Source organism: Adiantum capillus-veneris, chromosome 22 (genome assembly GCF_014529385.1).
Source record: "Adiantum capillus-veneris isolate H3 chromosome 22, ASM1452938v2, whole genome shotgun sequence".
In the NCBI taxonomy this organism is placed as follows: Eukaryota; Viridiplantae; Streptophyta; class Polypodiopsida; order Polypodiales; family Pteridaceae; genus Adiantum; species Adiantum capillus-veneris.
The window spans coordinates 114,802,358-114,827,775 of NC_140952.1; the positions used below are offsets into that span (position 1 = coordinate 114,802,358).

At 44.9% G+C, this 25,418-nt stretch overlaps 1 protein-coding gene across 1 annotated transcript in view; it reads right to left on the reverse strand.

The window, feature by feature from the left end:
• LOC147430055 (glycerol-3-phosphate dehydrogenase SDP6, mitochondrial-like) overlaps positions 1-25,418 on the reverse strand; it is a 63,757-nt gene that overhangs the window by 27,243 nt on the left and 11,096 nt on the right. Inside the window, exon 3 of the mRNA XM_086496242.1 lies at positions 23-354. Within this exon, the coding sequence (XP_086352368.1) occupies positions 23-354 (332 nt within the window). The remainder of the gene's footprint in view (positions 1-22; positions 355-25,418) is intronic.

Sequence of the window (25,418 nt, forward strand, 5' to 3'; positions counted from 1 at the left end):
AGAAACTTCTTCTTCTTCTTACCTTTACACACAAATAATCACTTATGGCATCCAGGATAAACTGGATCTCATCCTCGTGAGGCTCAGGAAGCATTGTAATAGTAGTGCTGGAATCAGTTGTGCCAGCTAATGTCCTCCCAAGCCACGGAAGCATAAAAACTACTCTCTCATCTTTTGTCTTGGGCACAATCAACCCCATTCCATTCGGAGAGTAATAATCAGGAAGTATAACATGTACCCCACTGCTCGGAGTGATCAGAGTATTTGAACTTTCGCCAGCCATTTGTCGAATTGCATCACAAAAAGGGCCAGCAGCATTCACAATCACCTTTGCATGTACATCAAATTCTTGTCCTGCACAGACGAATCAAGTTAAAGATATAATTGGAAAACCATGACCTAACGAATCTAACATTTCAAAACTGTGCTAAAGACCAGAAAGTCTTGAGCAAGTTTGCCACCCCTAGGTCACTCAAATGATGAGAGAGAAGCTTCAAGAGCTTGGTCCTGTTACACCCAGCTACACTATCAATCGGCCACTCTTGTTAGGCTTTGTGAGAGAACTTCAAGACCTTGGTCCTGATACACCTAGCTACAATATCAATCGGCCACTCTTGTTGGCTTGTTCCACACAAAGAAAAGGAAAGTCAACAGAAGAATCTATAGCCTCATAATTCATCCCCTCTGGCTGGCACCAAAAAAATACAGATTCTGATCCGAGCTAGTGCAGCACGTGCCTTTGTATTGCCAAGGTGCCTTGTGAAAGATAATCAAAGTGCTCCCCCTGGCGGCTCATGGAAAAACCAACCAAGCCTGCAGGCACTGCCAAGGCAGAAATCTCAATTTGCATATCCTGCGGACTAGGGTCGTCAAATGCCCTATTTGACGGTAGATAAAACACTAATTGAGTAGCCTCCGTCGGAGATCCGTCATCACCGAACAGTGGAATATCATGATTGTATGGCCACAATGGCCCTGCATATGCCCATTTTGCCCATTTATTAGCTTTCTAGCTGATGTGGCATATTTTTAGATGAGGTGGCACACTTATTAGCCTTTTAAGCCACTGTTCATTATTTTGATGGAGTGGCAACTTATTAGAGCCAACCATCCCCAAACTCGGATGTCCCTTGTTTTAGGGCTCTAGGTCACTTATTTCAGGTATATAAGTGACCCTCTATGTTATGTCCCACTTACAAGAGAGGGGATCTTGTATAAAGACACCGTCGGCCAGTGTCCAAGCGGACATACTATGAACCCGGCCAGTGTGGCCGGCCACTTCTATAAAGGGGGGGCCAAGGCCTCATTTGCAACTTTCGACCCCCACTCGCAAAGTGCCAGTGGTTAGTCCATGAGGCTAGGCGTGCGCGACGTCACCTTGAAGAGGTGAGGCCAGGTGCTATGGGATGCCCGGCCTTACATGTGCACGCCTACGTCCTCGGACACTGCCCCAACACGGGGGTGCTGCCGAATGGTGGCTATGGTCGGTTTGTTCGTCCCACAAAGCGGGGGGGGGGGGGGGGGGGGGGGAAGAGAGAGAGAGAGAGAGAGAGAGAGAGAGAGAGAGAGAGAGAGAGAGAGAGTTACCTCTCTCCACTTGCTTTGTGTTTGCTTCCTTTGTTCCCCACCATCAAATGCATCGGAAGAGAGAGAACGTTGCATTGTTGCATCGTGAGAAGAGAGATAAACTCCACGTGGGATTCCAAAGGGAGAGACAACGCTGCCAACGTGGAGGATTAGCATTTCGCTGGAAGGCTGTGCACAATGCAGACTCCTCTCTTTCCACGCCTCACTTGCTGCTCAATTCGTTTGGCAAATACGATACGCTCGTTCTAATCTTCTTTTGCGTTGAGTTTTTTATCAACCTTCTTTGTTTTAATGTGGCCAAGGATTTTTTAAAACCAAGGTATGAAACTTGAGTTTATTAAAACTCACCTACAAAGTATCACAAAATGATGACGTGGCATGTCCGCCCTAGAAACTGACAAGACTTAACGAATAAGTTGTTTCCAACTTATAGGGTCCCGTCCAATGGGGCCCTAGAGGACACAAGACTCATTAAAAAAATAAATCGCGCAAAAATGTTGACGTGGCAGGTTGTCTGTACAGTCCCGTGAATCATGCTGACAGCTGACGTCGCATCCGTACGGATTTTCGCAAATTACAGAAGCAACTCCAGTGCTAGCTTTTGGGATCTGATGCTTTTGAATCATGTAGCTTTTCATGAGATTGCTTTTGCAAGGCCATGGGCCTATAAATTTGTATCTAGGGTCTCTCTTTCCCTCATATTAGCTTGGGAGCACTGAGCAGAGAGGACCCTCGGACTTTGTACTTTGCTCAAGCATTAATATAAAAATAAATACCAAAAGGGGCGCTAGACTTTGAGGCCAATACTTTTGGTCACAGAACTACGCCGGGCCATGTTGTCTCCCTCTTAAATTGTGATAAGATTCTATTAAGTGGTTTTAAGTATTTTCTTGTGTGTCATGCCAAATTCCCGACTTGGGGTGTCCATGTTTGTTACAATGGTATCAGAGCTCAATGGATTTTCCTTCTACGGAGAATCCGATCCCTTCTGCCGCGACACACATGGATTTAGTCGACGAATCCCGGAAGGAGCGGTTACACCTGACGAACCAGGTTCGGGTGAAAGCACGAAAGATTCGAATGGACGACGCCCACCTTCCATCGACTAGAGAGAAGAATATGGGCCATACCCACCGATGGAATACCCACCGATGGAATATGAACAAACGGAGATGCAGCGTCAACAACAAGTTGATGCTTGTGCTCAGCAGATGCTCCAATATTCTAAAGATCCAAAATATGCAACATTTTTGACCAAGCACCCAATTGATGCAGTGCATTCCCGGTGGCGTATAGCCATCGACTCACCTCTAAAGCCCGCTTTGAAGAAAACATCTGCCCCGCGAGTGTACACCAAAGATGAACTTGATGACGTAGTAGAAAGAAGAGTCAACCGACTCTTGAAGAACAAGAAGCATTCAAAGAGACGCAGTCGAGAAGCAGACTACCCCGGCTACTTGGGTCACAAGTCTACTTTTGCAAATGCACGAAAGACAAAGAAGCACGTACGTTTTGAGGGTGTTGTCAGTTCATCCTCATCCTGATAGTTCCGACAACTCTTCATCCTCTGATTCTAGTGAGGAGGACAAAAAGAGCAGAAAACGAAAAGATTCAAAGGCACGGCAAGAACAAGAAGAATGCTAAAAAGAGCAGATCCCACCGAAGATCTCGAAAATCTTCAGACCATTCTGAGGGGGACTCATCCTCTTCTAAGAGTTCGGACTCCGATAAGTAGATGTTTTACTCTAAGAGGAAGCACTTCTACAGAGCTAACCAATACGATTTTTCGAGGACGAGAGCAAGAAGACCAAAGATTTCAAGGAGGGTGGATAAGCACTAAAGTTTGATATTTTTCAGGCTTCCGAGACACTCATAAGGCTCTCGCCTTTATTCAACAGTTCGACATAGCTTATTTTGGAGAGCACTCCAAGGTCAGGAGGCAGCATCCTATTTGAAAGGAAATGCACAAACATGGTGGTCCACTCTTCGGCTACAAAAGGAAGCACCAAGAAAGTGGCTGCAGTTCAAGCAGCTTTTCACTTCCTCTTGGCTCACTCGGGAGTATGAACGTGCTTGGAATCTTCTTCGGATGACCAAGGAAGACACTTTGGATATCTACTGCAAGAGATTTTGGGATACTTTTCTACTGGCCTCTTCTTTTAAAAAGATAAGCTTTAAGCAACAGATCGCCAGTGATTTTGTTGTAGTCTACCTAAAGAGATACAAGATTACTGCTTATTGCAGAAGTCTGAGTCCATACAACAACGGATGGACAGGCTAAGCAAGGGTTTGCTATGCATTCGAGTGCTCTTACGTATCCAACTGATGAACTTTTGACAACAAGGACCGGACAAAATTAGAATGACGATAACAGAAGAAGAGGGAAGTTTCGAAAAAAGAAAGACACAAGTCCTCGTTTGACAGAGGAACAGCGACCTGAGTATCTCAAAATGGGGAAGTGTTTTGAATGTGGAGAACATGGACATGTGTCCGCACGGTGCCCGCACAAGGCACCCAGAGGACAACCATAAGAAAAGTCAGAGAGCTCTAGAGTAGTCGAAGAGCGCGGAAGAAAAGGAAAGAAGAAGGAAGGACTGGTACAAGGCTCTGTGGGAATTGGCCCTGATCAGATGGATGAGAGTACTGAACTTTGCCTAGCATGGGGCAAATTGCGAGACCAAGAAGCCCTAATCTTCTCTTATGGAGGAGCCAAGGCCAGCTTTATTTCACCAAAATTGGCAGGTCGAGGAAATGTAACCACAGGCCGAGACTCTTCTAGCGGCGCCCGGACGGGATGTTGCCATTACACCTGTCATTGGCAAAGTTTGTTTGCATTGTCAGAGGTATTTAGGGCACGACGACTTTTACATCATGCCTTTGGAAGGATGTGACCTCCTTCGAGGAATCCCTTGGCTCCACAGAAACAGCGCCGTGGTCGATTATAGGGCAAGGAAAGCCATCTTGAAGAATGAGAAGGGAAGAGGTATTGTACTCCATGTAAAATTGAAGAGAGAGTCCGTCCCACTTGTATCGGCTTCGGCCGTTTCCAAATTAATGAAATCCAGTCTTTTCGTTTACTGGATCTTCTTGAACGAACTGAATTGATGAACAAAGGTCAAATATGTCTGATCTAGAAAAGGAACGACAAGAATTTCTACATGCACAAGATGAGTGTTTCTTTGAAGGCCTACCAAGCGAGTTACCTCCTTCACGTCTTGAAGATCACACGATTGATTTGATTCTCGGTAGTACACCACCGAACCGGCCACCTTCCCGAGTTAGTTGAGCCCAAAATGAAGAAACAATGAACCAAGTAAAAGAACTTCTTGAGAAGAGCCTCATCCAACCTAGTACTTCACCATTTTGTTCGCCCATGTTGCTGGTTTTAAAGAAAGATGGATCTTGGAGAATGTGCACTGACTATAGAGCTCTCAATAAAATCACAATCAAGAACAGGTTCCCTATTTCGAGGATCGATAATATACTCGACAGACTTCAAGGTTCTACTTGTTTTAGCCAAATTGATCTGAAGAGTGGTTATCATCATATCCGAATTGCTTTCAGAGACGTCTACAAGACGGCTTTTAGGATGACCTTTGGCTTGTACGAATATTTGGTGATGTTGTTACAGACTTGGACACCCCAAGTCGGAAATCTGGCACGACACACGAGAGAATCACTTAAAATACTTCACAACTTTATCACACTTTAAAATTAGAGTGACACGGCCCGGCGTAGTTATGTGCCCAAAGGTATTGGCCCCAAATCTAGCGCTTCTTTCGGTATTTATTTTTATATTAATGCTTGAGCAAAGTTACAACTCCCAAGGGACCTCTGCTCTCAAACTCTGCATCTAGATGCTCTGCAAAGTGAGGCCCCAAGGGCTCTATTTATTCTTGCAAGGGATGCCCCAAAAGCAATTAGTTCAAAAGCAATCAATCCCAAAAGCATCTAGTCCGAAAATTGCCTCCAAAAGCGTAGCACAAATTGGGGAAATCCGTACAGCCTGCCACGTGGCATGTCAACGCAAAACGTAGGAGGTTCATATTGCTGCCACGTCAGCATGTCAACGCAATCAGCGGGGATCCGTATGGTTGTCCACGTCATCAGCTCCTTGCCCCATGCAGTCATGCCACGTCATCAGTTTGTGACATACCCCCCTCTTGAAAGAATTGTAATCGCCATCCATTACGCCTGCAAAATCAGACATGAGCCATAGACCAATTCAATAGACACTAACTCTAACTTACCAACACACTAGTCGACACAAATCCAGCACTTGTATAAAGACAACAGTCACATCACGTTCATATCATAACACATAGAATCCATTCTGATCTAGGAGCATGATTCCTAGCAATGTATTTAGCAACCGCATCTAGATCCACACCGGACCTCACTGATGTCAGATTAACTAATCCTTATTGCGATCATGTCCATAGATTTCTCAAGACCGAAATGATGGAGTCATTTCGTCAATCATTCCATCATTCAATCCTGCACTCAATGACATGTGTGAGTAATCATATCCAGAAATTCCAGTTCATCAATCAGACACTTAGTTCATACTGGACAGAGTGTTTAAAGCATTCGGTTCTAGTCATCTTATCGCTATGTAGCAATCTCATCCCACAGTCATCTTTGGGAATTTCTATTTCAAAGATCTATTTAGAAAGTCATAAAGCAGGATACTATCAACACATTAGTATCCCTTTCAGTGTCCTTTCCAGTATTTGGTTCATCTTCTAGTCAACAGCTAGGACAAGTTGTTCTTACTTCTAGGGTTTAGGAAGCCTAGGTAGTATTCTAGCACCTTTGTGAGCCTATGTGCAGGCCGTGCATGTCCAGGCACTTAGAGTAGCTGCATACCCTCTGACTGCACAACCCAAGATCATTAGTATCATGATACAGTACCAAGCATCAGCATTTTTTAGAGCATTGAACCCTTTTTCCCCAAAGTACACATTTTTCACTTATTTATTAATAAGTGAATTTTGTTGGAAAAGTAGGTAGGGCAAATTGTTAAGGAATTATAAAAGAAACCCAGTGGGCACTCAGTAGAAGCAGAAAATAGAAGACAAGCTCAATGCACAAGTGCAGAGTGCAACCAGACAACTTGCCCAACGTTTTCTCAGCAGATCAGCCTAACGTTTGCAGATTCAACAAGTTCTGTCAGCGTTTTCAGTTTTCAGCCTTAGCCTCGCGAGAACCCGCACCCTCTGGTTGCAGATCCTCGCCAAATTCCCCATCTAGTACCACATCAGCCTAGCGTTTTCAGAATTCAGCAGATCAGCCTGGCATTTTCAGAATTCAGCCAGATCAACCGGCGTTCTTGCATTTCAGCCCTAGTCCGGCGAAACTGTTGTAGATCCATGCCGCAGTGTCACCACAGGAGCAAATCCCCAACAGAGCATCGTTGACGTCGTTGTTGACACCATCATCATCCTCGATATCGTCATCATCATCGTCATCGTAGTCCCTATCTTGACGACGACACCTTTGTCACCATCATCGCGGATCCCTATCTCAACACCTTCATCGCCATCATCGCAGATCCCGGACTTGACAACGACACCATCGTCATCAGCGTCATAGTCTCCATCATCGTCGTCGACATTGTCATCATCAAGTTCACAGCATCTAGATCATTGTACTAGATTTGTGCAATCTATAGCATAAACCTCTCTCGGGGGTTTTGAGAACCGCGTGGTGTCGTCTCTCTCTCTCTCTCTCTCTCTCTCTCTCTCTCTCTCTCTCTCTCTCTCTCTCTCTCTCTGATTCATTCTCAGCACTCTCATTCACAGTAGCATTCACTTTGTTTGTGATCATTGCACTTGCACTCTCTCTCTCTCTAAGAGGAGCGGAAGGCTCTCCCTTCCTCAAGTAAAAGGAACCCTTGAGCACAGTTTGGAGCACTCATCCTAAGCACTATGAACATTCACTTCCGCTACACCTTACATTGGTATCAGAGCTTTTGACAGTGTGTTGTATCACTCGAGGAAAGAACCACAAAAAAAAAAAATTTGCTTGTTGCAGTCACACATAACCCAAGTCCACTTGGGCGTGTCGATTCCTAATCGTGTTTTTGAAGAGTGGCAAGTAACCCAAGAAAGAAGGGCTTGTCCAGCCTTCCCTTGTTCCTCTTTTCACTCATTGAGAGCAGACCGTGCACTTAGCAGCTGGCCAATCAAGCACGCTTGGCGGCCGAAGGACGAAAGGTGACTATGGAGCTTGAGCGCGAACAAGCGCGCAAAGCTCAACGAATAGCGGCCGAAGAAAAGCGAGCAGCTATGGAGTTGGAGTGTGAGGCGCAAAGAGACCAACGCATGCAAGAGATGGTCCTACAGATACTCACCTCGAAGTCCGAGCCAATCAAGGACGTTGGCACTTCATCAGGTAGCATATAGTCCATGCAGTCTCTCGATGACTGCTGCAATTTACAGTAGCTTCTACAGTACAGACTGCTTAATCTTGCTTTCCTTGTTTCGGAGGACGATTACGGTGCAGATTGCTACATCTGGCCTTCCTGGAGTTTTACACAGCTTAGACACCTAGCCACACTGGGTTACAGGTTCATGCATTGACAGGCTTCCGTGCATACTGATGATGGTTCCTCCAATTTCTCCAGACGGTTTGACTACAGACACCACAAATCCTATTGGGCAAGACACTTGCAAGTCAATTGGCACTTCTTTTATGACAAGGAGTTGTTTTCACAATCAGTTCGGGACCTTCACGCAGTATCTTCACCCTGTATCAGCGGAGTACAACAGTTCGCTACACTGCTTGTGACGGCACTTTACCATGAAGATCTCTCGGCGGTCGTGCCACCCCAGACTGCTGCTACACTCCCAGAGTATTGTCCTTCAGTGGGACATGGAAGCAAACATCTTATCATTTGCCTCACACCATGCGGTTTGTTCAGCATCAGGTGCTGAGAGGGGGTGTTAGATTTACACCACTCTACTATGTCACTTAGGTCTAGGGCATACATGTATGGCTAATATGTCTCCCGACTTGCCATCCACTGCACTATCCAGTCACCCACCTTGTTCGGGCACCCTCTATAATCCTATTTTTCTTGTTGGGTCGTGGGGGCTTTTCCTTGCATTGCCCTACCTCCCGCTTGGGTACCTATATATGGGGCCAAGGGGAGGACCCACTTCCACATAGTCTTGACATACGGTTGTATTGGTCTCTTGTTCTAGTAGTCATGGGTGGTTGATCACCCCCTCTTCCCTACTCAAGCATTTTGGTTTGTGCTCTCTCTCTCTCTCTCTCTCTCTCTCTCTCTCTCTCTCTCTCTCTCTCTCTCTCTCTCTCTCTCTCTCTCTCTCTCTCTCTCTCTCTCTACCACTACCGGCATTCTCATCGACTGAGCACTGGAGCTATGGAGATCTAGACGACCACGATTGAGGAGAGGGGCTACACAGCATCGACGGAGACTACAGCAGAGGATTCGATCCATACTCTCTCGATATCCAGAGTGCAGATGAGGATGGATTATAGTAGTAGTATCTAGTTCTTTTGTACCCAGACATGGTATTAGATTCACCATTTTGCAACAGATTGGTCTCATAGGTCATTTTCGCCTTTTGAAGACGTTAATATAACATTTCATTTCATCATCTCTCTCTCTCTCTCTCTCTCTCTCTCTCTCTCTCTCTCTCTCTCTCTCTCTCTCTCTCTCTCTCTCTCTCTCTCTCTCTCTCTCTCTCTCTTCCACACACGTATACTCTCACAACCACAACATTGACGGAGGCTTCATCAAAGGATCAGGGCTATTCTAGCACGACAGGGGAGACGTCTAGTACTACTATTTACAGAGGCAGACATTGAGGATGCTCTTCAATGACCGATGCAATACTTTCTCAGACAACGCCCGATGTCGGGCATCCCCAGGCATTGATGATGATGATTTTAGTTTTTCACTCTATTTCATTTTATTTTGTACACAGACATTGAATTACATCCACGAAGATTGTATCAGATTGTAACGCGCAGAGACTGAGGGTGCTTGAGGATGGACCGACAAGTTGATGTCGGGGATGACAGCATTTATGAAACCTCGCCTAAATCGAATGCGACATTTAGGCGGGGGTTTCGAGAGAGCACACTATCGCCAAGTTCTGTGAAAGCGGAGAAACTTTCTAGAGTCAAAGATGACTTAATGTATGAGAAGGTACAAATGATGATTAAGACGGAGCTGAGCCTCTTGAGGGGTCATTGAAAAAGAGATATATGCAAATGCGGAAAGTTACAAAAAAGCTATGTATGCAGATATGAGGAAAGAAAAGCGTGACGAGATGTACGCATCATTGAAGGCTGAAATGCAGACAATTGTGAGGGCACAAGTGAATGTAATGAAATGTATGACACAGAAAAGATTAGAGGATGCACTTGCTATGTTTGAATCCTGGAAATCAAAAATGGAAGAACGCATGAATGAAAAGGATGCATTGATCGAAGCACATAAACAAGAGAGTGGGAGGGTTCTCACTCTCAAACTCTGCATCCACATGCTCAGAGAAGTGAGGGCCCTGCCCACTTATTTATAAGTTACAAGGGGCCCAAAAGCAATAATCAAAAGCTTCTCTAAAATAAAGCAATTGAGCCCAAAAGCAGCCAATTCAGCCTACGCAATTTCCAACCAGCGCAAAAGAAAAATTTCCGTACAGTTGAACGCTTTTTGCGCAGCAAATCACGGAGCTTTCGTACGGTACTACCACGTCAGCCTGGGCCGCATTTTTCGGGCTTGTACCTTGCTGCGATTGTGTCCGGGCATGCCACGTCACCAATTTGTGACATACCGCATTGTAACCGCCCTCGATTACGCCTACAAAACAGACAGAGGCCATAAACTGTCTTAGCAGACACTTACTGTTAGTACCGACGCACTAGGAACAACACATCTAGCACATATACCACATCACAGGACATCACTTGGCAAATCACATTCAAAATCATTCCAAATCTCAGACCATGATTAATCGGCAACATATTTAGCAATCGCATCTAGATCCAATCAGGACGTCACAGATGCCCGATTACTAATCCTTATTGCAATCATGTCCGTAGAGATTTATAAGACCGAAATGCTGCAGTCGTTTTCTCTATCAGTTCCCGCACTCAAAGGAGTCAAGTACAAATCAATCAGAATCATTTTCATTATCGAGAAATCCAAATCATAAAGTCATACAACAGAATACTATCAGCTCAACAATATCCCTGAAACCCAAAGGGACATCAGTGACTCTATATCAAATCAAGGTATCGGGGCAATCTGTCGACAAAGGAGTGAGTGACTCCCCTCTTGTGCATACCCACTGCACTAGATTCGCCCATGTTGAAATCGGGGTTCTATCGGAGTAGACTATGCTAAACCGAATGCTTCAAGGTAAAGGTTCACAGTCTGAGGAGTATCTGTCAAGTCCTCCTCCTCCATCCACTTCGCATCCAATGCGGGATAGTTCTTGAATTTAACCAAGAACCATCTTATCGCTTTACCTTTAATCTTTCTATCTTTATGTGCCAGTATCTGTTATGGAACGAGTATCTCCTCATTTTCCTCCACTTCGGATTGCTCATCTGGCTCCCCATCATCGAGCACATCGCCTTTGAAAGGGTTCAAGAGACTCACATGAAAAGCATTGTGAATTCTCCAAGTATCGGGTAGCTTGAGTCTAAAGGAGACATCATTTATCTTTTCTTTTATCTGGAAAGGTCCATAGTATCTCATGCTAAGCTTTGGAAAAAACCGTGCCTTCTCAAAACATAAGAGCACCCAATCGTTCTCCTTTAATTTCAAATCGCGACGATGTCAATATGCTGCTTTTTTGTGTCTTTCCTGAGATTTCTTTAAAGCCTCCCAGACCTTGGCAAAAGCGGTGTCCAGGTCCCTCGTGTACTGGTTGGCTTCATCTTATCTTTCGTGCTTAAGAAGGATGGAACCTTCGGAGCAACTTCAATAATCTCAAATGGAGCCTTCCCCGTGGAAGAGTGAATTGTGTTATTGTAGGCAAACTCCACCAAAGGCAAAAACTTTTCCCATTGAGTCTTCTGATCCGAAATGTAAGACTTTACTCTTCGCCTTCCCCGTCAAAGAGTGAATCGTGTTATTATAGGCAAATTCCACCAAAGGCAAAAAAAAATTCCCATTGAGTCTTCTGATCCAAAATGTAAGACTTCAATAAACCCAATACGACTGAATTTGCAATCTCAGATTGCCAATTTGTCTGCGGGTGGAAAGATGACGAGAACTGCAACTGCGTGCCAATATTCTCCCAAATAGCCTTCCAAAACAAACTCGTGAAACAGGGATCTCTGCCAGAGACAATTGTCTCAAGCATGCCATGTAATCTGAATATCTTGGCAATGAACAGTCTCGCTAAGTGATCCGGCTTGACTGTTTTCTTCACTAGAATGAAATGAGCTTGCTTGCTAAATCTGTCAATAACAGTCGAGATACCATCGTGCCCACTCTATGTCTTTGGGAGATCAAAAATGAAATCCATAGCAACACTTTCCCAGGGGCGGGTGGGAATGGGCAAAGGCTGTAACAATCCCTGTGCTTTATGCCTGTCAAACTTGACCTTCTCGAATGCCAAGCATCTGCATACAAAATCGTCCACGTCCTTCTTGAGTCTCGGCCAGAAGAAGTATCTCTCCACACCTTTCAAGGTGGAATCAATGCCGCAATGACCCGTAAATGGTGGATAGTGGCATTCGGTTAGAACCTTTTCTCTCAACGGCTGTGTAACGCACAACATCGTTTTTTTCATCAAGTAGCCATCCCAAATGGAATATCCCGCTACTACCTCCCCAGTCTGTATTCAACCGAATACATCTGCAAAATCTAAATCTGTGGCGTACTGATCAACCATATCCTCGAAGCTTCTATAATGTATCGCGGAAATAGCCAAGACCAACGGCTTCCGGGACAAAGCATCTGCCACCAAGTTCTTTTGTTCCTGCACATGGACAATCTGGAAGTGAAACTGTGACAAGATGTTCGCCCACCGCATCTGCTTTTCTGATAGCTGCTTCTGTGACAAGAAGCGTAAACTCTGGTGATATCTGTTCTGTCAATTCCAGCCTTGAAAACAATTGGCTCTCATAGGCAATGACATGGCCTTCTTGCATTAAGACCGCACCCAAACTACGACCACAAGCATCACAATATACTTTGAATGACTTCTGCAAATCCGGCAAAGTCAAAACTGGTCCTGTAGTCAATTTCTCTTTCAATGTCTGGAAGGCAGACACCTTTATGGGTCCCCAGGAGAAAGGGACTCCTTTCTGTGTCAAAATATGCAAAGGGGAAGCCACCTCTGCAAACTTTCTAATGAACCGCCGGTAGTAAGAACATAAGCCCAAGAAGCTTCTAACTTCATGGAAATTCTTCAAATCGGGCCCATCACGTATAGTCTCAATCTTGGCCGGGTCCATCTGCACTCCTGATGCTGAGACGATGTGTCCCAAAAAGTGTATCTCTGATAAGAAAAATTCACTCTTCTTTGCATTGATCACCAACTTGTGATCCCGCAATGCCTGAAAGACCTGTAGCAGATGTTCTCTATGTTCTGCCTCATCCTTGGAGAAGACAATAATGTCATCAAAGAAAGTGCCAACAAAAGATCTGTACTCTCTAAAAATCATGTCCATCATTCGGTTAAAGGTCGCTCGAGCATTGGTAAGGCCAAAAGGCATCACCAAAAATTCAAATAAACCAAAGGTCGTCCGAAAAGTTGTCATGTCTTGTAGACATCTCCCGGCACGATTCGGATATGATGATATCCGCTCTTGAAATCGATTCTACTGAAACAAGAGGATCCCTGTAGTCGGTCTAGAATATCATCGACCCTAGGAATCGAAAATCGATTCTTGATGGTGATTTTGTTGAAAGCTCTATAATCAATGCACATTCTCCAAGATCCATCTTTCTTCAAAACCAACAACACCAAAGAGCAGTAAGGTGAAGTACTCCGCTGGATAAGACCCTTTTCCAAGGGGTCTTTCACTTGGTTCATAATCTCTTTACTCTCGGATCAGCTCACACGGTAAGGTGGCCGGTTAGGTGGTGTGCTTCCAGGCATCAGATCAATGGTATGATCCTCAGGACGAGCTGGTAGCAACTCGCCTGGCAGGCCCTCAAAAAAGCAATCGGCATGAGTGTGGAGAAAATCTTGGCGTTCTTTATCAAGTTCGGACATATTTTTCCTATGTTCATCATTCAGCTCTTTCAAAAAGATCGAGTAAACAAACAGACTCGATTTCATTATTTTCGAAACGACCGAAGCCGATACAATAGGGACAGACTCGCCCTTCAGTTTCACATCAAGTACAATGTTTCGGCCCCTTTCAGTAGTCAATATCGCTTTCTTTGCTCGATAATCGACCGCGGCGTTGTTCTTATGGTACCAAGCGACTCCCAGGAGACATCACAACCTTCCAAGGGCATTATGTAGAATTCCTCTTGCCCCAAATACCCCTGACAATGCAACCGAAGTTTGCCAATGACACGTGTAATGGCCACGTCCCTGTCGGATGCCTGCCTCTGTTTGTGGTCCCATCTGTCACCAAGAGGTGTATTTTTCCTATTGCCTTTCGTAAATAAGTACTAGATATTTTTATTTATTTTTATTTTTACTTGTTTTCCCCGGAACCCTTGAAAAGGTGCAAGTGGACATTGCATGGCCAGTGTGAAACGGCTCTGGCCGAATAGGTTTCTCACATCAGGAGTCTGAGTCGGTCAGTCTAGGACTGGTTGGGCCAATTAGCACTGAATTCTGATGAGTATGTAAGCATGTGTGCGCCAAATGAAGTCTGGGCCACTCGGAAAGTCACTTACAACTTTATAAGTCAGTGGGAACTAGGGAATTAACTCAAAGGGGCAAACTGGACACTTGGTAGGAGGAGAACAGCCTGCAGGACACCTCAGCAAGAGGAGGCGCCCATTTGAGGCTGGGGGCTATTTTTTGCTCAATAAGTGACCTACAGTGTGTGTGTGTGCGAGTAGTGGGTGCAGGTCTACAGCTTTAATGGAAAGCTTGCCTTCTCCTCTGTCTCATGTAGCGCGATGATTTGCTCTTGTGCATCTCTCTCTCCCCTTTGGCACATATGGTAATGCCCCACTAGTTGGACTACTCAGATGAACATGTACAGTTCTGGGGGTTTATGCGCGTTTGCCAAGGCAAGAGCCTTCTGAACAGAAACCGGATTAGCTATTGCTAATCCCCCACAGGTACACACAGTTCCATCGCGAAAGATTGCGAGTTCGGAGAGTTTTCTCATGTGAAAACTCGTCCAATTCACAGGGGAACTGTCCTATTGTGTGCGGGAGCCCTTGGGACACGCGTAGGCGTGTTCACTCCGCTAAAAACGATCCGAAACAGCGAATTACAGCCTGCTGTGTTTTTCTGCAGGTTTAGGATTTCGCACCTAAACTGCAAGGGAACCCCGGGGGAGCCTCGTGAGAGCCTTGGGATGCGTGTATAGGCTTTTGGGCACCCGGCAGTGAAAAACAGGGAATTACAGCTCGGCGGAAATCCATGCCTAGAGATATTGGCCCCAAAGACTGACGCCCCTTTCGGTTTTTTTTTGTATTAATTTCTGTTCAAAATACAAGAGAGTGGGAGGGTTCTCACTCTCAGACTCTGCGTCCAAATGCTCTGAGAAGTGAGTGCCCTGCCCACTTATTGATAAGTTACAAGGGATGCCCAAAAGCAGAGCCCCAAAAGCAGCAATCAAAAGCTTCTCTAAAATAAAGCAATTGAGCCCAAAAGCAACCAATTCAGCCCACGCAATTTCCAGCCAGCGCAAAAACAAAATTTTTGTACAACTGGCTGCTTTTTGCACCGCAAATCAGGGAGCTTCCGTACGGTACTGCCACGTCAGCCTACCGCCGCGTTTTTTCGGGCATGCACCTTGTGATTGTGTTCGGGCATGCCACATTACCAGTTTGTGACAAGCACCTTTTCAAAACACAAGAGAAGGTTGATAAAGCTGAAAAGTGGATCGGGGACGCAAAGAAAGGAAAAGATAAGATGTCTGAAACCACAGCGACATCAACTATCATCAATATGACAATTGAAAAGGAGAAAAAGAGAAAGACTAGAGCCCTTCATGTGCGTGTCACACGTCTCAAAGACATTGGAAAAGTAGAAGAAGAAGTGAAAGAGCTCTTGAAGCGCATGGGTATTTCTGAACCCACACATAGGTGCTTTGAGAGTTGGCAAGAAGGGAAGCGATGAAAAAGGAAGGCCCAAGGAAAGAGCACTCATTATACGTTTCCCTACACTAGAACCTTGGAAGGGATTCCTGAAAAAAAGACCAACACTCAAGCAAACTGGGATATTTTTGGGTGATGACCTCACCCTAACATAGGTAGCACGCATGCAAGAAATGATGCTAGAGATCAAGTCGGCAAGGGAGAAAGGGATAATTGCTTTCTACAGGGGAGGGAGAGTAGTGGTGTTGGAAAAACGCACCGCATGACGGTGCGAGACCTATGGGACCAACCTTAAAATGGCAAAACGGAATTGTAACGGATCAAGACGTAGGCGCATTTGAGGATAGCTATAAAGGAAGAGACATTATTTTTTACTCGGAAACGCATCAGACTCCTGGCAGCACAGTACCTAGAGTGACGGGATACCATTGGGAGACTACTTGTACGCAGGAAGTGAGATCAACGCATAGAGGACGGGGGTCAGGAGGTGTGGCAGTTCTATTCAGGGAGAAGCTCCAACCCCTCATTCACATTGTTCAGAGGGATGTGAAGGCCAGATATATGTGGGTCAGAGTGAGAGAGGAGTCAGGGTGGCCACTCTACATTGCAATATGCTATTTTGCCCCCAGCACATGTAACAGACTTGGACACTCCAGTCAAGAATCAATCACGACAGCACCAAATAACCACTTCAAAACAATTCACAGATCACAATAGACTTGCACTGGCCCGGCGGAGTTCCGTGCCTAGAGATATTGGCCCCAAAGACTGGCGCCCCTTTCGATATTTCTTTATGTATTAATCAATGTCAAAGTACAAGAGAGCGGTTAGGGTTTCACTCTCAGACTCTGCGTCTAGATGCTCTGCGGAGTGAACCCAAAACCACTTACTTAAAGTTTTTACAAGGGATGCCAAAAACAGACCCCCAAAAGCTTCAGAATCCGAAAGCAAAAATTCTCTCTCTCTCTCTCTCTCTCTCTCTCTCTCTCTCTCTCTCTCTCTCTCTCTTACAAGAGAGTTTTAGTAAAATAAATCAAATCATCTTCTCTCTCTCACATTGGCAATTTGCGTCGCCAAAAGCTCATTCTTTTTCAGCGCCATAATTTCCGAAAATCCTGCCACATTATCAGCGCTTTATCCGAAAATCTCATCTGCTGCTTTTAGGGTTACGGTTAGGGTTTTTGGCAGATTTTAGGGTTTGTAGGTTTTAGGGTTAGGGTTTGCAGGATTAGGGTTTTCAGGAGCAATCAGGGCTAGGGTTTCCCGCATGCTCTCGAGCAAACACGTCATCACTTTGTGACATACCCCCCTCTTGAAAGCATTGTCATCGCCCTCAATTACGCCTGCAAAACAGACAGAAGCCATAAACCGTCTTAGCAGACGCTGACTGTTAGTACCTACGTACTAGGAACACACATCTAGCACATGTACCAATCGACAGTCACATCACAGGACATCATAGGACATCACATGACATTCAACATTCATTCGGATCTTAGACCATGATTTGTCGGCAACGTAGCTAGCAATCGCATCTAGATGCAATCGGGACCTCATCAATGTCCAATTGACTAACCCCTATTGCAACCATGTCTATTCGAGATCAATTAGACCAAAATGCTACAATCATTTCGTCTATCAGTTTCTGCACTTAAAAGAAGTCAAGAACAAATCAATATCATAATCAAGAATTTCATTTCATAAAGTCATACAGCAGAATACTGTCCGCTTTCAGTATCCCTGAAGCTCAAAGAGACATCAGTGACTCTAGTATCTAAATCAAGGCATCTGTTGACAAAGGAGCGGATGACTCCCCTCTTGTGCATCGCACTGCACCAGATCTCTGGCCAAGCTAAATTCTGGGTTCCGATTGGAGTAGACTATGTTAAACCAAAAGCATCGAGGTAAAGTTTCATAGTATCTGCTAGGTCCCCCTCCTCCATCCACTTCGCATCCAATGCAGGATAGTTCTTGAACTTAACCAAGAACCGCCTTCGGACTTTACCTTTATTCTTCGTATCCTTATGTGCCAAAATCTGTTCAAGAACAAGGATCTCCTTGTTTTCTTCCACTTCGGGTTGCTCATCAGGCTTCCCATCATCAGGCGCATCACCTTTAAAAGGTTTCAAGAGACTCACATGAAATGCATTGTGAATCCTCCAAGTATCAGGCAGTTTCAGTCGGAAGGAGACATCATTTATCTTTTGAGTGATCTGGAAAGGTCCGTAGTATCGCATACTAAGCTTTGGAAAAAGCCTCTCCTTTCCCTTTTTCTTTCTCAGGCGTACCTTCTCAAAACGTAAGGGCACCCAATCATCCTCCTTCAATTTCAAGTCGCGACAATGGCGATCCGCTTCCTTTTTCTGTCGTTCTTGAGACTTCTGCAAAGTCTCGCGAACCTTGGCAAAAGCAGTATTTAAGTCTCGCGTATATTCATCCGCTTCAAAAATATTATCTTTCGTGCTTAGGAAGGGTGGAACCTTCGCAGCACCTTCAACAATCTCAAACGGCGCCTTCCCCGTCGAAGAGTGTATCGTGTTATTGTAGGCAAATTCCACCAAAGGTAGGTACTTTTCCCATTGAGTCCTCTCATCTGAGATATAAGACTTCAATAAATCTAGAACCACTGAATTTGCAATCTCAGATTGCCCATCAGTCTGCGGGTGGAACGATGACGAGAACTGCAACAGCGTGCCAATGTTCTCCCAAATTGCCTTCCAAAACAAACTCGTAAATCTGGGGTCTCTGTCCGTCTTAGGCATGCTATGTAATCTAAAGATCTGGGCCACAAATAGTCTCGCTAAGTGATCCAGCTTGACTGTTTTCTTCACTGAAATGAAATGAGCCTGTTTGCTAAATCTGTCAATAACAGCCCAAATACCATCATGACCGCTCTGTGTTCTCAGGAGATCAAAAATGTAATCTAAAGATCTAGGCCACAAATAGTCTCGCTAAGTGATCCGGCTTGACTGTTTTCTTCACTGAAATGAAATGAGCCTGTTTGCTAAATCTGTCAATAACAGCCCAAATACCATCATGACCGCTCTGTGTTCTCAGGAGATCAAAAATGAAGTCCATTGCAATACTTTCCCAGGAGCGGGTGGGTATGGGTGTAAAGGCTGTAACAATCCCTGTGCTTTATGCCTGTCAAACTTGACCTTCTGGCATACTAAGCAAGTGCGCACAAACTCTTCCACATCCTTTTTGAGTCTCGGCCAAAAGAAGTATCTCTCTACCCCTTTCATGGTGGTAGCAATGCCGCGGTGACCCGTAAAAGGTGGAGAGTGGCATTCAGTCATAACCTTTTCCCTCGACGGCTGTGTAACGCACAACACGGTTTTTCTCATCAAGTAGCCATCCCGAATGGAATATCCCGCTACTGTCTCCCCATCCCGTATCCGTGTGAAAACGTTTGCAAAATCTGTATTTGTGGCATACTGGTCGACCATATCCTCAAAGCTCCTATGATGTATTGCGGAAATAGCCAGAACCAACGGCTTCCGAGACAAAGCATCTACCACCACATTCTTTTGTCCCTGCACATGGACAATCTGGAAGTGAAACTGTGACAAGATGTTCGCGCACTGCATCTGCTTTTCCGAAAGCTGCTTCTGGGACAAGAAGTAGCACAAACTCTGATGGTCTGTAAAGACAGTAAAATCCGCTCCGAGTAGGTAATGCCGCACTGAGTAAGAGCATGGATAACCGCCAAAAGTCTTTCTCATAAATCTGTGTTGTCATCTCCGGCCTTGAGAACAATCAGCTCTCGTAAGCAATAACATGGCCTTCTTACATTGAGACCGCACCCAGACTACGACCACAAGCATCACAATATACTTCAAATGACTTCTGCAAGTCTGGCAAAGTCAAAACTGGTCCAATAGTCAATTTCTCTTTCAATGTCTAAAAGGCAGTCACCTCTGTGGATCCCCACGAGAAAGAGACTCCTTTCTGTGTCAAGATATGCAAAGGGGAAGCAACCTCTGCAAACTTTCGAATGAACCGCCTATAGTACGAACACAGTCCCAAGAAGCTTCTAACTTCATGGACATTCTTCAAATCGGGCCAATCACGTATAATCTCTATCTTGGCTGGATCCATTTGCACTCCTGCTGCTGAGACAATGTGTCCCAAAAAGTGTATCTCTGGTAGGAAAAAATCACTTTTCTTTGCATTAATCACTAACTTTGAACTCGTAATGCCTGAAAGACCTGAAGCAAATGATCTCTATGTTCTGCCTCATTCTTGGAGAAAACAATGATATCGTCAAAGAAAGTGTCAACAAATAGCCTGTACTCTCGAAAAATTTGTGTCCATCATCTTGTTAAATGTCGCAGGAGCATTGGTTAAGCCAAAAGGCATCACCAAAAACTCAAATAACCCAAAAGTCATCCGAAAAGCTGTCTTGTAGACGTCTCCCGACGCGATTCTGACATGATCATATCCACTCTTCATATCAATCCTGCTAAAGCACGAGGATCCCTGTAATATGTGGAGTATATCATCGATCCTAGGAATCGGAAATCTATTCTTGATAATGATTTTGTTGAGAGCTCTATAATCGACGCACATTCTCTAAGATCCGTCTTTCTTCAAAACCAACAACACTGGAGAGCAATACGGTGAAGTACTAGGCTGGGCAAGATCCTTTTCCAAGGGGTCTTTCACTTGGTTCATAATCTCTTCATTCTGTGCTTGGCTCACACGGTAAGGTGGCCGGTTCGGTGATGTGCTTCCAGGTATCAGATCAATGGTATGATCTTCAGGACGAGCAGGTGGTAACTCGCCTGGTAGGCCCTCTAAGAAGCTGTCCTATCCTTACCGCTCAATTCTTTCATAACGATCGAGTGAACAAACAGACTGGATTTCATCAATATAGAAATGGCCAAAGCCGATACAATAGGGACAGACTCGCCCTTCAGTTTAATATCAAGTACAATGGTTCTGCCCTTCTCTGTAGTCAAAGTCGCTTTCCTCGCCCGATAATCGACCACGGCGTTGTTCTTGTGGTACCAAGGAAACAAACAGACTGGATTTCATCAATATGGCCAAAGCAGATACAATAGGGACAGACTCGCCCTTCACTTTAATATCAAGTACAATGGTTCTGCCCTTCTCTGTAGTCAAAGTCGCTTTCCTCGCCTGATAATCGACCACAACGTTGTTCTTGTGGTACCAGGGAATCCCTAAGAGAACATCACAACCCTCCAAAGGCATTATGAAAAAGTCCTCATGCCCCAAATACCCCTGACAATGCAATCGAAGTTTGCCAATGACAGGTGTAATGGCTACGTCCCTACCGGGTGCCGCTAGAACTGCCTCCGTAAGTGGTCCCATCCGATCGAGAGTGATCTCGAGCCGCACCGCCAATTCCGGTGAAATGAAGTTGGCCTTGGCTCCTCCATCAAAGAAGATCAGGGCCTCTTGATCTTTCACTTTGCCCCAAGCTCGGCAAAGTTCTGTACTCTCATCCATTGTGTTGGGATCGATACCCACACAATCTGTAACCGGTCCTGTTTTCATCTTGCCTTTTCTTCCACGTTCCTCAACTACTCTCAAACTCTCAAGCCTGTCATCATCCTCGTCATTCTCTTCTTTCGGTGCCTTTTTAGGGCACTTCGCGGAGATATGTCCATGTTCCCCGCATCCAAAGCACTTCCCCTCCTTGATGAAGTGAGCTCACTCCTAAGGAGTAAGCTTGGGTCGTGCATCCTTCTTCTCTGGGTTGCTCTTTCTCTTTCTACTTTCATTCCCAGAAGTCTGTTCGGCTCATTGTGTCATGGCCTCATTGGTGGGGTAGGTCAAACTACCAGAGTGAATGGCAAAGCCCCGCTTCGCATGACTCATCAACTCCTGAATAGAAGCTGATTTCTGCTCCAAGCAGTGATCTCGGATCTCTGTAGGTAGAGCCAAGGTGAACCGCTCAATCCGTTCTCTAAACGAGATCTTCTTGAATGAAGAGGCAAGTAGAAAAGAGCTCCAAAATCTCACAGTAAGCATTCACTGTATCTTTCTTGGTCATCTGAAGATGGTTCCAAGCAGCTCGTATATCGCGTTCATATTCTTGCGTCAACCAAGAAGAAATAAAAAGCTTCTTAAATTTCAGCCATTTAACTGGCGCTAAAGAAGCGTGCACCACCAAGTTCGAGCATTCCCCTTAAAGTAAGAGGCAGCTCTCCGAATCTTGGAGTGCTCTAAGTAGTGTCCTCCCGCAAAAGCGATGTCAAATTGATGTATAAAAGATAAAGCCTTCGAAGCATCTTGGTATCCTGAAAAAGTATCAAATTTGATCGACTGTCCACCTTCCTTAAACTCTTGGACTTTCTTGCTTTTATCTTCCAGAAAGTCATATTGGTTGGCTTTATAAAAATTCTTTTTGTTCGCATAAAATTTTCCGTCATTGGAGTCTGAACTGTCTGTAGACGAGTCCTCTGTAGAACTCACTCACTGGGCGAGATTTTGACTTCTTTGCCTTTTTCTTGCCCTTTTTGAAGCGTTGTTTCTTGCTTCGCTTTTTCCTTCTTTGCTCGAATCTGAAGAGCTAGAAGAACTGTCAGAAGAAGAAGAAGAAGAAGAACTGGTTACTCCTTCAAAGCGAACACGCTTCTTCTGTTTCTTTGCTTTGTCAAATGTCGACTGACGACCCAAATATCTGGGCCTTTCTTCTGCTTTTTGCCGTGCTTTTTGCAGTGCTTTTGCGCGTCAAAAAGCTGAGCAATCCATGCATCAACCACCTCTTCTAATTCCTTCTCTGAATATTGCTTGTGATCAGACGGTTTCTTGAGAGCATGTTTCGAGGTGGTGTTGTGGTTTTCTGCCACTGTGCATGCACTTCCTGAAAAGAAGTCTCGCTCATATATTTTGCCAACTTCAGGTCCTTTGCAAAACTCAGTATCATCTTTATTTCATCGCCGATCAATTGACGACGCTTCATCTCTCTTTGCTCAACCTGAGTAAGCTGAGGCGGGCCATACTCTCTGCCAGAATCTTCGTTGTGATCCCTGCTCGCATCTCCAGATGTAGAGGGAGTCGACTGATCCTTGCGTGAAGATATAGGTGCCGCGGAAAAAAAAATTGGGGATCGGATTTCCCATAGAAGAGAAATCGGCCGTGCTCTGATACCATTGTAACAGACTTGGACACTCCAAGTCAAGAATCAAACATAACAGCACCAACTAACCACTTCAAAACAATTCACAGATCACAATAGACTAATCAAGGTGGTGTTCTCAACCTCCCTAGAATCTAAAGATGTGTAGAATTGTGTAGAGATCCCACCATGATGTAATGTAATGTTAATCAATGTCAAAGTACAAGAGAGCGGTTAGGGTTTCAGTCTCGGACTCTGCGTCCAGATGCTCTGCAGAGTGAACCCAAAACCACTTACTTAAAGTTTTTACAAGGGATGCCAAAAACAAAGCCCCAAAAGCTTCAGAATCCAAAAGCAAAAATTCTCTCTCTCTTTCTCCCACAAGAGACTTTTAGTAAAATAAAGCAAATCATCTTCTCTCTCTCATTGGCAATTTGCATCACCAAAAGCTGATTTTTTTTCAGCGCCGTAATTTCCGGAAATCCTGCCACATCATCAGCGCTTTATCCGGAAATCTCATATGTTGCTTTTAGGGTTAGGGTTAGGGTTTAGGACAGGTTTTAGGGTTAGGGTTAGGGTTAGGGTTTCTGGCATATTTTAGGGTTCGCAGGTTTTAGGATTAGGATTTGCAGGATTAGGGTTTTCAGCAGCAGTCAGGGCTAGGGTTTCCCGCATGCTCTCAGGCAGACATGTCATCACTTTGTGACAGCGCCTCTCATTATGCATCGCCCAAGAGGGAGTCACCATACATGATATTGGATGAGGACATATGGGAGTTTCTCTAGGGATGGAGATGATATGGGATTGGCCGGGTGTTCCCAGGATGAAGAGCACACTAGATATGGGAATATCTGACAAATTTGGGGATTGCACATGGATTGGCCATCTTGAATGGCCTCCAAAGATTTCTAGCGTCGAGTGGGTTCACTTGTTTTCCTCATAGACATGGGGCCAGCACAATGGATTATGTTTTGGCTCAGCCCAGTTTTATACCCTCTATTCAAGACTTTACAATTGAGCCCATGCCTATTGGGGTAGCAGTAGATCATGCTCTCCTCACGTTTACCGTCTCGTTCCAGTTCAACACAACTCGACTCGCACAAAAACCTACACATACCCGATACACTTTTACTTCACAGACTGATTCTGTCTACATAGATCGTATCTACAGACGCTTATGCACAGAGACTCCAGAGAGACCTTTAGGGGAGCTCACTTACATATTGATAGAGACACTACAAGAGGTAGGAGCAGAGGCATACCCACACACTGAGCCTGGGCAGCGACAACGTTCTAGGAGCACACCCCAAAATAGCTGGTACGATGAGAAGAGTGCAGAGAGACCAGAGCCGACTTCAAAGGGGAGGTACTTCTAGGAGTCGTTACTCAGAGGCAGTCACGGATTGCTTCTCGGCGTTTGGTACAACGGAAGAAGAGGGAGTTTCTAGCTCGGCTACAACAAAATTTATATCAGTTCTTTTTGAGCTAGGATTCAAGCATGGCATGTCGACTCTTCCATGAGCACTCCCCCCACCGGTCATCACTTCTACGGAGGTATGGGGTCAGTATGTATCATCTCTCTACACTGTCTCGGGGCAGCCACCTCTTCTAGATCCGCCAGAGCCATGCCCACACACATGTGCTTTTTTTACGGCCGAGATGGTAAAGAAATCCATTGACAAGATGAAGACTAGGAGAGCATATGATCACGATGGCCTGGTAGCAGAGCATTTTATACATGCCAGAGATTTGCTTGCAGAGCTTCTAGCAGTGATGTTCAACCATGCCATGTGCAAGGGCCTACCTGATGTTGCTAAATTGGCTTTATCTGACAAAAAAATAATTCTAAATGAATTATTGGATTTATAAGTGAGAGGGTTTTCTTGCTTGGACACCAAGAAAAATAATTTTAAATGAATTATTGGTATTTTTAGTGAGAGGGTTTTTCTCGCTGGAGACATCCGAGTACAGAATATTCCTAGTGCGTCATTCAGAGTAATGACGGGAGCACTATGAAAAGGAATATCTATAAGGCCACCACGAACGGGTACTTCTGATGCGTCACATCGAATGGGTGACAAGGATCCGACTATTTGGGAACGGACATCTCTGATGTGTCATAGGATGGGTGACACAGAGCATCGTGAAGGAGATTTGTACCGTAAGTTCAGTGGGAAAGGACTAGGTGATGGGTATTCCTGATGGATCACAAGGTGGGTGATGGGTACATCGGAAAGGGAATATCTATAGTCAGGAGGAAATTTCGAACTGTGTTAGAATTGTGCACAAGGAAGAGCAAGCACTTGAATGAAGATGGGTTCAGAGGAAACTTTGAGGAAATACAATTGCTTTTCGGGAAAGTAGATGCTTTCCCGCGAGGAAGTCTATGTCTGCATTGCATCTGTGCGTGTGGTAGCATCTAGGGGGATGCCTGGAAACTTGAAAGTATTGTGAAAGCATTGTTTTTAACTTATAAGGTTTAAGTAAGTTTTTGGGCAGGTTCAGCCCATT